This window comes from Indicator indicator, chromosome 5 (genome assembly GCF_027791375.1).
Source record: "Indicator indicator isolate 239-I01 chromosome 5, UM_Iind_1.1, whole genome shotgun sequence".
Lineage (NCBI taxonomy): Eukaryota > Metazoa > Chordata > Aves > Piciformes > Indicatoridae > Indicator > Indicator indicator.
The window spans coordinates 35,281,424-35,294,678 of record NC_072014.1 but is presented as its reverse complement, the minus strand read 5'-3'; the positions used below and the strand labels follow the sequence as shown (position 1 = coordinate 35,294,678).

General features: G+C 39.4%; 1 protein-coding gene across 1 annotated transcript in view; it reads left to right on the top strand.

Moving 5' to 3' along the window:
* Positions 1-539: 539 nt before the first annotated feature.
* Positions 540-13,255, top strand: part of NCKAP5 (NCK associated protein 5) — a 362,638-nt gene continuing 349,922 nt past the window's right edge. The window contains exon 1 of the mRNA XM_054381294.1: positions 540-608. Within this exon, the coding sequence (XP_054237269.1) occupies positions 540-608 (69 nt within the window). The remainder of the gene's footprint in view (positions 609-13,255) is intronic.

Here is a 13,255-nt window from a genome sequence, read left to right as displayed (position 1 = left end):
TTTGTCTCATTAAATATAATGGGAGTTGAAAGCTTTTAGAAGTCTTCAGGATAAGGTCCAAAATTTGTACCATCATAGTAGTAGCACAGATGTTCCAACAAGCAGGGCTTACTGGAGAGTACAATTAATGCGAAGCGAACTGTTTCCCTTCCCACCCCCCTGTCCCCAGCCCCAGGTAGTTCATTGGCTCTGCAAATCTAGCTCCCAGCCCAGTTCAAAAGAGGCTATGAAAACATGAGGTGTATTGATAAAGACAATGGTAGCAGATTTTTTTTCATTCTTTGAGAAGTGACCCAAACATATTGGCAATATTTCTGTCTGGAGAGTTCAGCCTTTTTGGCACAGAACATTTTTTCCTGGAACGGAGCCTACTGTAGACACAAAGTCATTAGCTGCTGGGTTATTACAAAGTTAATGATGAAAGACAGGAACTGTTAAGTAGGATATTGAAATGTGCATTTAATATTTTTAATTTTTTTCAGCTATGCTGGAAACCATCTGACATTTTTAGTTGATCAAAAGGAAAAACAACCTCAGCCATGGAGAGAAAAAGACAGCTACAGAAAAGGGAGTTTGGCAAAAGACTATCTCTGGACAGCAGTCTTGTGGTAAGAATAAATATTTACTGCATTTACTGAATATATCTTCCTTCATAAAAATACAGTCATTAAGAAGCAATACTTGTAATGTCGTACATTTTAAAGGTGCTTGTTTATTAATCACAATATCTTAACCTTCTGTGATTTTTAAGATTCTCCAGAGCAAAAGTGTTGGAGGAGTTTTACAGCATCCTAAATAGAACTTGTCATCATTTAGAAGCATGTCCCTGAATTAATTGTATTTACACAAGAAAGGAATCCAGACAAATATACAGAACTTGCAATTAAAGTCACGCTCAGCCTCTGAGGGATCATTCTATATTGCTGTATATTCAGTGTTTGAGAGCTGTAGGTAGCTGAGGTCATCTAATCAGAATGCTTGTTTTACTGTTGAGGATACTAGAAAAAAAAATATTCACCATTGTAAACATATAAACTACTCCAATATCAACTTAAAGAGAAACATAAATGCTCTATGCTGTAAAAGAATTGGTTTTGCTATACCTAAGAGTTCAATTAACTGAGATTGGATCCTAGATTTATTTTTAGTTAATGTTTTCAAATGATGACTCAGATTAACAAGGAGTTTTTATAGCTGTAGTATGGATGCATGGCTGGAAAATGCTCATAGATATTGAACAGTTGTGTATGAGGATAAACACGCCAATGTCAAGCACCCATCATGCTAGCCCAATACTGTAACAAGCAAAGCTGAGATAGCCAAGAAAACCCATACCATCCCTTTGAAGTTCATAGAAGCTGTCTCTTAAGGAAGAAATTTTTTTCTTGGGTATTGATAATGGAACTGTCCCTTTCTGGGACAGATGCTGAGAAGTGCTGAAAGCAGGTGGATGTGGCATTGGTAGCCACAAGGACTGGGTTCAGGTTCCAGGGATTACTAATGAACACTAGTTTGGCTCCTCACATGAAAACAATACAATATTAGACTTTACCCAATGACATTCGTAATATGTCAAATGATTCACAAACAGTACTTGATTAGAGGAGAAAAGGACAGCAGCAAGGTAATAGGACACTACAGAAAAATCAAGCGCTGCCTTCCTGGAGTGTACCAATAGTAATTGGAAGTCTTCATCTCTGATGACTTCTTGAGCTGATATTTCTCATTTCCTGTAACATCTCCTTACTCACAGGTAAGGACTGTGGGACCCCAGAGCCCTATTGCCTGATATGCTGTGTTGCAAGGCCTCATCCATGCCTGTGCTAACCCCATTAGCTGAGCTGCCCACAGCCTGGCCAGCCACTCCTGACTCACCCACACTGTACCTTGCTGGTGAGATTTTCTCTATCAGAGAGGCTACAAAGGCCTCCTAGAAAACACAAACACTTCTATCTCATCACTTTGATCTGCCTTCAGTATTCCCATGATGTAATGTTGCCCTAATTTCTGGTGACTGTTTGTCTCAGGCAAATTTAAAGTGATTAGTCCACCTTGAATTTTAGACATTATTTTATCCTTTACTTGCATTTGGGGGTGGTTTTTTTCAAAGTAAAAAGCCCACTGACAAACCTGAAGCAGTGAATATGGACTGAGCAGGGTTCACTCTGTCCACTGACGTCTATCCACTGGTTTCAGTCTACCCACTAAAGGCTTTCATTCAGCTGCTGTGCTCTTGCAGGTTTCAATAGAGCAGTCTCTCTCTCCCAGGTTCTCACTGCTCTGCAAGCCTTCAAGGACTCCGCTCTTCTCCTTAGCTAGAAGGTCCACACTTCTCAGGTAGCGTCACCAGTGAGGAATGTGCAGACCATGTTACCAAAGGGGTCTGTCGTTTTCCTTAGCTTTGAAATGGCACTGTTTCTTATGATGATGAATTGCAGCCCTTTATTTTGAAAAATAAAAACAGAAAGAAAAGTAGTAAAGAGTAGTGATTCCTCCCAAAGACTCTGAGCTGAGATCAGAATCCTAGTCAGAAGCTATCTAAGCTGTTCAGGTCTTGTAGCACAGTGCTCTGATGGTGAGAGGCAGCAATTTTGCACACACTCAGCAGGCCAAATCATGCTTTCAAAACTATTGAAACTCTTTCAGTTGTCTTATAGCTTGTGGGCAGAGAAGGTAGGTTTAATATGAACTCACATTTTTATCTAATACACTTGGAATCAAACAAAATCTGGCAGGTTTTGTATGCTCAGAAGTGTGTTTATTCCCAGGGCCAATCTCTGTTATTAGTTCTAGGCATGCACACAACCGAAGCAGACTCCAGCCTAAATCCTGCATCTAAAATGTACTGCTGTGATCCAAACAAACAGCCACAAACTATCAATATTTATCTGGAGAAAAGAAGAACATTCATAGAAACTGGGTACTGAAAGCTAAGGGAAGTGCTAGCAATTGTGAATTTTTACATAAAGATAATTCTTAGTATGGCAAATCAGTACTCTTTTTCCTTAAATGTTTTCCCTGATGTAATGGACTAGATTCAGCCTTTACTTAATGCATTAAGACAGAAATTTTCCTTTCCCTGAGGTGATAATGTGCTCTGATGTGTGAATGGGAGCAAGGAACTAGGTATTTCTGGCTTCCAGTCTCACCTACTGCTAGTGTGGTCTTATGTTATAGCCAAGAGAGTGTCCTATGCTTATTTCTTACCTTTCAGTAAGGGGGAAGCAGAGGGATATATTTGCCAGTGCCATGGGGAATATTAGGTGTGTATGACATCTTGAAAAAAGCTCTGTGTAATAATCAGTTTTACCTGGATATCAAAAAGTCCATAAGGACTTAATTAGAGGAGAAACAGAAACTGTGGCTATATGAGAAGGTGGTTCTTTCTCCTGGCTCTTCAGCAAGTGGTAAGTAAAGTGGGAAATTGTACAGGGATGAAAAACAGACTTCAGGCGCTGGGTTGAGGTCAATGAATTTATGCCAATATGTGCCAGCTGAAGATCTGTGGCTGATTCGCCCATATTGGTGTGGAAGTGTTGAAGGAAACTTGGGAGGGAAAGAAATACTGCAGTATTCAATATTTGGAGCATATAAACCCATCATACCGTCAGGCTGACACACCCAGTTTTAAAACAATGTCTTTTACTATGCATGGTGTTTACAGGTCATGCTTGCCTGTAGTTTTTCAGTGCACACATTTGCTTTCTGTACTTGTACGTTACAGGTCAGTGTCTGTTGAAGCTTTACATCAAGTAACATATACATAACTGAATTCAAGAGTGGCGTCCATACATTTAATTGGAAACATGTGAGCACTGTTCATAGTTTGCTGCCAGGTATTATTTCATAACAAATTGGGAGAGAGATTTTGAGATTCAAGTGCCTTCAGCAGCCTGTTAGTAAATCACACTGAATGCCTTGTGACTCCGTGAAATTCAACCAGGCAAACCAAAGCACTTTAGCTATCTCATTTTCCTCAAATTCCTGTTTTATCATACCTCCTCTTAATTGTAGCCTTCATATTATGTCTGTCTTCATTACCCTTCTATCCACTCCATCACCAAATTCTTTCTGAGAACTATCCCCTGTCCTATCCCCTGTCTGTGCAAGTCCTTATGTTCCTCTTCTATCTCTTCCCAAAGGTTTTGTGTTTAACCTCTCAAGCATTCAGGGGTGGGTACTCTGCTTGGAAAATCTGTCCCTGATTTGCTCAAAACCAGTTTCTTCTTCTTTGGTGGAGTCTTCCAGCATTATTGTATCTTAGAAATAATTCTGATTTTTGTGTATTTAAAGGAAACGTGTTTCTACGTTTGTACTCTGACTATGAGATACAAATGAGTGTTTCTGATAACATTCCTCACCCTGCCTGGCTGTGCTGTTTTTCCCATCTGCATCAGATTGTAATCTTCTTCTGGAATGTTTTTCCTGTGATTTAATCTACAAGTATTGCACAGTGATGTTTACAACAACAACAAAAAAAGTCCTTTTCCTTCCTCATCTCTTAGACTCTAAATATATAAGCTATGGTGGTATTTGATGGAAGAGCAAGAAAAGGAGAGAGTTGTTTCTGAATAAAACCAAAACAGGCTCCAGGAAATGAAAAGGTTTCAGATTCCTTAGAATATGGATCTAGACCTTCAAAATATGAACATATATTTCATCAGAGTGTTTTCTGTTCGGGCTTATCCCATCAAACAATGAGTTTCAGGCTTCAGATAAGGAGATTCCATTTCAGAAACATCCTTCAAACAACAGCAGTAATAAGTTTCGTAGCTATTAAAACACTCTTCCTTACACCACAGGCACAGTAACTATGTTTTTATCTCCTCCAATAAAGCAGACAAGTTCAGTGTTGTTTCATTTACTACTCTACCACTTTCCAGCCAGTGTCTTGCGGGAATAAGCTTTACAATGAGGAAAATGAACCTTTCTATAAAGAAAAACTATAAATGCACGAAGATGTTCATAGAATGTGCTTCATGGGACATATTTTTTAGTGAGTGATTCTAGTCCTCATGTATATTTGAATCAGTGCATTACTGGAAGTATGTAGTTTGAAGCCATGTGTTTTAACAAGAATCAGAATCCTGTTAGAAATGCCAGATAATGTCATGGAGGAATTGACGCAACTGCTGCCCAGGTCAAAGGGGAGTCTTGCTGTTTTCTTCAGTGAAATTAGATCCTGATCTGCTTTTAAGCATAACATCGCAGGTATTATGACAGCAATTTCTAGTATGGTCAATGGCTGCAATTTTTCTGCAGGTTTCCAATATTAGCAACAAGTTGGAGATCTTTATACACCCACACATTTATTTACATTTGCAGACAAAGCAGGTTAGCCTGCAGTGACAATGATGTCATGTGGCTTTATATTCAGGTGGAAGAACTAAGAAATATTAACTTCATAATTTTTACAGGTAATCCTATGACATCAGTAAAGTAATTTCTGCCTGCTATTTAAAAATCAAAACATACAGGCCGAGAAGGATATACTTTTTATAGTTTCAATATGTTTTTACACTCCCTATTGTTCCATCTATTGTACAAGGGAGGTTATAGTAGTTTGGTTTTATAAAGTTTTATTCAGCAAATTGATTGTAATCAAAATGCCACATCTCTGAAAAACAAACTGGTTTGAGATAGGAGGATTAAAGAAGATCTCTTTTGGTTCTAAAGAACAGGTTTGGTTTTGAATAAAAGATCTCCATCCCATCATGTTAATGTGACATCTGTAAAAATATTTCATGGTATATGTGGTTATAAGACAATAGGATAGGTAACAACTGGGAACAAAGTGGGACTCTGTGTTCTTCTGGATTACTGTGTCAGAAATCAAGAGCAAAGCGATTGCAACTATTGCCACAATACTTCTGTTTAGAATTAAAATAAATTGCAAAATTCATGATGTTCCTAGAGCATATTTATTTGGAATACATTGCTTAGCTCTTACATACCTCTGTGTCAGATTGTTTTCTGTTTAGACTGGGATATATGGCTGTTAGAAAGAGATCTTTCTGAAGATCATGCTGCTTTATGTGACTTAAATCCTCAAATCCCTTCAGTTTTGTTAAAAAGAACAACTTTACAAGGTGATATACTGTTAATATTTCACCATTTTAAATTTTTTTCATGAATAATTTTCTCATGTTACATTTTTTTATTTCAGCACATATAGTTGAACATAAGTGGTGAATGAAATTAGGTAAAACAGGATGGAAAGGGATATTTCTCTGATATTTTTCACTTCAAAAAGTGAATGAAATATCTGAAGTGAATTAATATGAAAACACACAGAAAAACAAAATTGCATTTTGATGTAATTAAAGCACATATTTCCTTAGTACTGGTATAATGAAGATGTTTTTGATGTGACAATGTTTCTTTGGTAATATTTGCAATTTATTATTTGGCATGTGTGGGAGGTGGCTTAGCCAGGGAATGCTATTTAAAAAGCTAATGAAAGAGTTGCTTGTATTTCCTGCTAAAGTTCATAAACAAAAAGAAAAACGGAAAAAAAAGAACCCTAAAAAGACCCAAAGCAAAGCTTTTGAGTAACTTGTGTGGGATGAGGAAAGCGTTAGAACATCTCACTGCCACCAGGGCCACACGGGCTTCTCTATTCTCTGGGGTGCTCTTTGAAAATAATAAAAGCCCTGTCCTTTGCCTGATCCAAACAGTCCAGTTGTCTCCCAGATCCTTTTGATCACGAAAAAGTCAATGTTTCAAGCTGTGCTCTTTATTTGTCTGGATCATTCCTGGGCTGACTACACACGTGGTTGGCCCTTACAGCTGTGGTGGCATTTAGCTGGGGAGATTTGAGAACAGAGTATCTTTTTGAAGCAGGCAGCATTTATCAAAGTAAAAGTTTTTTTGTTTTATTTAAAATGAGGCTTTTAATTCTGAAAGCAAGCTGCGATAAAGTGCTTCTCTTGTGGCTCATGAACTGTGCCCTGCTGCTTTCATTCTGGTCACACACTCCTGTGAGGCTCTGTAGGATTAGCTTTAATGACGCCACTTTGTTGTAATAAGGGTAGAACTGTAATATAATGAATTGTACTGGGGCGTGGGAGTTAATACCTTCATCTCATCTACCTGTGCCTGTGCTGGCATCATGTGCAAAAATACTGAGCTGCACCAGAGACCTTTGTTGGGAAGTGTGCATGTCTTATCTGTGAGTAACACACAGGGCTGGGAGCCAGCCCTTTGGGGCTGAAGTCTGACATCTCTGACCTCTGATCAAACTCCAACTCAGTTTAATAAATTTCTAATTCAGTTTTCTCATCAATAAATTGGATGTTATAATAATTTCTTAACTTATAAGTATTCTAAGAACGGCCTGTCATTAGCATGTGTCTGTTGCTTGCTTTGATATCTTCGGTTGAAAGGTGCCACTGAGAAAGTGACATTACAGCAAAGCTGTGAAGAGTGCTGTGCCAGCAAGGTGGGAGGGGAACTCTTCGTATGTGGGAATTAAATTCAGTGAAGGGAATAGCCCTAGCTTTTTGCTGTTTGACTGTGACATTCACAATGTGTCCAACATCACCGTGTAATATAACGTAATGCAGCATTTTGAACCTAGAGGTGGTGTTAGAAATACTGCTAATGTTCCAGTGTTTGTAGCTTGATTGTTTTTTTCCGCCACCTAAAACTGCTGCCAAATTACTTATGAAAGTAATTTTCAGTCCTCTCAAACTTTGATTTTTATTTCTGTGTGAATTGAATTTAGAATTTTATTCAGCTGGATGCACCATCAGAAGAAAAGCAAGGCTGGGCATTGAAAAAGCATGCATCGAAAAAGCATGGTGAGGCACCAAAAAAGATGGTGAATGTGACCCTCGAACAGTTTTCACAGCATCTTGCAGAGGCAAGCTGAAGTATCCTTAACATTCAATGCATATAGCAGGAACACGAGGAGAACATTTAATAAATGCGACAAGTGAGTTGTTTTGAGGTCGAAGACAATACAGGAAAGAACACTAATGATGTGCATATAGTGTTACTAACATAATAGGTTAATATTTGCACATTTGTAGAGAAAACCCTGAATAAAGAATTGACAGAAGGACTCTGTAAACTGATTTGCTAAGGTAGCATTTAAAAAGTCTATTCCCACATGCAGTGACTTTAAACACCATGACCTTGCAAAACCAGAGCTGTCTATAAATGCATTGCTAATAGCACATACTTGTCTGCGTTTGCATTTTTAATAAAGTGGAAATTAGAGCAAGAGCTTTGGTGTGTCAAGGTTGAGAAAACACACAAAGAGGAGACTCATGTGAGAAGGTCAGTTCACAGAAGAATCTGGAGAGATGTCAGGAGAAAAGGGAAACTGTTGGTGTGGGACAGCAGTGCTTAGGCTTTACTCATAATACCTTGTGGTCTGTATGGACATCATTTACCAGTACTAGAAGCGGCATCAGCTTGGATAAAAACTGCATAAAGTCAGTAGTTTCCCCAAGGAAGATGGATGATGGCAATGTACAGTGGTGGAGATCTCTGGTTTGGATTTAATTTGCAGAAGAGAATCAGAAACAAGGAAGTGTGTAAAGCACTGGATGTCCTGGCAGAAGTCAGTTACTGTAAGTGCCATTCTTGGACTCTGGAGCAGCCTCACAAAACCTAATATCATAACTAAAAAATACAGACGCTACAAGTTCAAAAGGACACAGTGAACCCAGGAAATTACATTAGAAGAAGTAAGTGTCAGGCTTAATGTGAAGAAATGGCTCAATTACGTGCCAGTGCCACAGAAAGAACTGAAGCTTGCTTGGAGTGATACAGATAGTGACCTATTATTTTGATTAAAGCTAGTTTATACTAATAGAAACCAGTGAACCTTTTCATGAACTGGAGATGTGGATAAACAGTGAGCAGTAGCTGCATAGGAAGCTAGAAAAGATATTACTTGAAGAGAGAATAAGTGAAAAGCTCATATGTAGCACTGAAAACAAGGAAATAGGGCATAAATCGTGTTGTTCCTGAGCAACAGTTGTAACAGTATTGCTGGTGGAAGATGCCTCAGTGGTTTATTGATCAAAAACACTGACACCACCACAGGCAGAAGTGTGCTCTGAGAGAAGAATTGTTTACCATTTGTTACTGCACATCAGAAGTTACATCAATAGGTGTATATGGTGACATGACGACAGCTGAAACAGAACTCAAATCCCTGGTGAGCATGCTTTGACAAACTGCTGGCTTTTGCTTTCTCGTGTCTTTGGCACATGAAGCAACAAACATGAGTCTTGACAGTTAAAATAAAAGCTTGAAGACAAATTTCTGTAGCTGGTCTACCCTTGTTCATTGTCACAGAACTTGATGCAAAAGCGGAGGAAAACTAAAAAGCACAGAGAAAAGATTTTTCTAGTGCCTGAAAATTAGCTGGCAGGTAGACTGAGAAAAGCAGAGGGCAATGATACTCTGTAGCCCTTAAAGGAAGTGGAGAATCAGTCCATGTTGCTACAGAAACCCAGCAAATTCCCTGTCACACTTTCAGCATAAACGCACTAAATCTTAAACACTTTCTAAAAGGCAGTGATTTGGCTGCAGAGCAATAACTAAAAATGAAAATGAAAGAGAAAAAAGGAGAAATGTCCTCATGTATTTTGTGAGTTATTGGGGCAGGAAACCTCAGCATGGTACAATGTCATATTTGGGTGCAATAAAAAGGAAGTGGATATCAAATGTTCAAGACAAACTCCAGATATTGAACTATGAGAAGTTTGTGGTAATTTGCAGTTGTAGATAGCATGGCTTAGAAGAAAACAGCGTGCAGAGGAGACAACTGTGTGCTGAGAGATGATTTTTACAGGTTTTCTTTAGTTAGGGTCATATGAAGGAGATCTTGTCATGGGGCAATTTGACTGATAGTAAAAGGTCTTTATTTTGGATGGAGCCTCACGTCATGATTCGGAGGAGTTTTGATCATTTGCAACATGCATGCCAGGCTCTGGGAGTAGCTGGCAGGTGCCTGCCATCTGGTCTCCATTCAGCTCAGCAGCCTCCTGCCCACTCCAGCCCCCTGCCCCAAAGGTGCCAGCAAGGAGCAGGCTACGTGCAGTGCTGAGGAGCTATTGGCTGTGATCTTAAGCTGATCTCTCCCTCTTCCCCTTCCCCATCAATTACAAAGTGTAGCTACGACAGATGTAGGTCCAGCCACAAAAGAGGAAAGGTCATGGAAAGCTTTGGATTTAATGTGAATATGCAGGCAGACTGCGTGGTCTGCCACATGATTATGTGCCTCGCTATATCATAAAGGCTGCATATCATCAGACTAGCCAGAGATAAGCAGTTACTGAGGGAAATGAAAATACTGGGGACCCTTATCTAGGTCTATTAAGCTACCCAGTGCAGCAGGCTTTGCCTGCCCAGATGTTAAGAGCAGAAGGCTGCCTGAAACAAGAGATCTGAAGAGATTTGGGTTAACCAAACAGGGATTTTATTGACAAACCTTTTAAAATGCTTCATGCCTTTGGCAATTAAACATAAAACACACCCAGAAAAGGACAGGTCTCCTCTGTCTTTCCCAGTTGCCTGATTCTGCTTGAACACAATCCCGGGGAGAAGAGAGAGGGATATTATATCCTGTGTCGTTTTGTAGTGTTGATAAAATTCCCCACCCTGCAAGACCACGAATGAGTATTGAATCTACCTCCTGCTAGTTCAGTCATGGTGTCCTCTCAAATGTCCTGTTTTGAATATTGTTGCATCCCTAGAAGAATATACATTTCTCTCCTGGACTTATGTGCATGTAAACATACAAAGGGGAAAAAAAATCTTTACAAAAAAGTATGTAGGCACATCCAGAGAGATTTATTTTACAAGTAGCTAAGGTCCCTGGTATTCTTCAGTGTTGCTTACTTTGTTACTTACCCACAGTGACTGTGGGATAGCCTCAAATCAAAGATACAGCTTTGAACTGCAAACTAGAATTTCCAGCCTATGTTAAAAGTTCTGAGTTTTCTATATTTTCTCTAGTCCTAGTTGGAAAATCTTTGGTTTGTTCTAAAAAAGTATACTTTGGCCCTCTTGTTGATTTAATTCCATGGCTGTAATAGATGATGTATGCTAAAAGAGGTGGTGTGCACTGTTTTTCTCCACAAGTTTACAGTTTTGATCATTAGTTAAAGCGTGTCTCACCAAAAATGTCAGTTAAATGTCTGAATGTTTTGCCTTTATGGAATAAGTGTTTTCTGATTAAAAAACAAGCTGCCAAAGAACTAGCTAAATCTTTCACATGGTAAATATTCTGCTTCATGGTGTCAACATAGCTACACAAAACTCTGCAGGGTAAATATGTCTTTTGCTCAGCACTCCTGGAGGCAGGAACATTCAAGGGTAGGTACTCCAATGGAACATATTTTTCTTTTCTAGGGAGTGTGTAAGTGCTTGTGGAACTCTAATTGCTGTGAATGGTTCTTCTATCAGTTCATTTCTGCTTGTTTCTCTTCTTGCGCCTGTGAATTTGCCTGTCTGCTTTTGCTTTTAGGGCCTTGTCTGACCCACATAGAAAGTGAGCAGGGATCATGGTGAAGCATTTAAAATAATTGGGTATCAACAGCTGGCTTTATGGGAAGCTAACGGTGTAAATCCACAGAGTTTTTATGATTTCAATGGGTTGTTTTTTTCTAGCGTATAAAGGGGATCCAAGTAATTTTGGCTGGGAAACAGTTTCCCGACTTACTTCTATAGTAATGCCTCAAAGTTTTTCATTATAGTGAAAATCTCTAGCAGGTCTGTAGGGAAAAATTACCTCCAGTGTTTCCAGACACCCAATATGTTTTTCCTTTGCTTGAATGTATGAGTTTTGGCAAAGATAACTTGCAATATGATCGTGTTTCAGGGTAGTGGTTTCTTGCACTGAATCCCAAACCAATGTGTAACTGTTCAGAAGGCTCCTATGTTCCTTTGGTGATGCAAACGTATGGGACAAGGCTTTCCAAAGTCCTGACAATCTGTTTTCTTCTCTGGTGTATTATTCACTGCATAAAGTATTGAAACAGTTTTTTTGAAGTGCTGTTTACTTCTCAACTTCTTTCAAAGTTTTTATGGCATAAATTTCAGTTCTACTCAAAAAGAGCAAGATTTTACTCTTGATGAAAAGTCTTTAGTTTATATTGCATTTTAAGGTGGTTCAAATATGCCTGGTTATTCAAGAGCTTTCCTGAAAGACAAGTGATTGAGTTAAGTGAGCCTGTGAGGTCTACTGCAGATGCTGTCAAATCTATCTATTGCTTCGTTTCACTAACTAGAAACATCAGTGGCGCTGATTAGGTAGATACTTCAGGCAGAAAAATACATGCTCCATATAGGTTAAGGTGACAGATTCTGACATTGCAAGCGTTTGCATCTTATTTCATTGGCATGTAGAAACACGGTGGACAGCAGGAACAGGGAGGTGATCATCCCCCTGTACTCAGCACTGGTGAGGCCACACCTTGAGTATTGTGTTCAGTTCTGGGCCCCTCACTACAAGAAGGACATCGAGGTGCTGGAGTGTGTCCAGAGAAGGGCAGCAAGGCTCATGAAGGACCTGGACCACATGACCTATGAGGAGCATCTGAGGTAGGTTGTTCCGTCTGGAGAAGAGGAGGCTGAGGGGGGACCTCATTGTGCTCTACAACTACCTGAAGGATGAGTCCAGGTTCTTCTCCTTGGTGTCAAGTGACAGGACTAGAGGGGAGGTTCAGGCTGGTTGTTAGGAAACATTTCTTCACAGTGAGGGTTATCTAACATTGGAATTGTCTATCCAAGGCAGTGGTGGAGTCACTGTCCCTGGAGGTGTTTAAGCAGCGTGTGGACCTGGTGTTTGGGGACATGTTTTAGTGTTGGCCCCTCAGTGCTGGGTCAATGGTTGAACTGGATGATCTTTGAGATCTCTTCCAAGCAGATGTATTCTGTGATTCTGTCTTTTACATCCTTTAAACTCTAGCCTAAATTAGACAAGAATCAAAATAAAAATGCTCTCTGTTTATTCTGTAGCTATTTTCATTCAAACAGTGTTTAGTTGTCGACTAGTACCTCATGCTTGTTTCTCCTGCTGCTACTGAGAGTTGGACAGGAATTTTCTCTCATGTTGTGTCTTTGTAAATCGGATCATCCTGTGATACTGAATTATGCTAGTTGTCACTGGCTAAGCAGCAGGTTCCTCCTAACCCTCTTCCATGCATGGTTCTGTTTGATGGGATTTTTATTTACTTTCCAATCCCCTTGTAATCTTGGTTTCATCTACAACTTCAAGCTTTCCTTTGAGTAC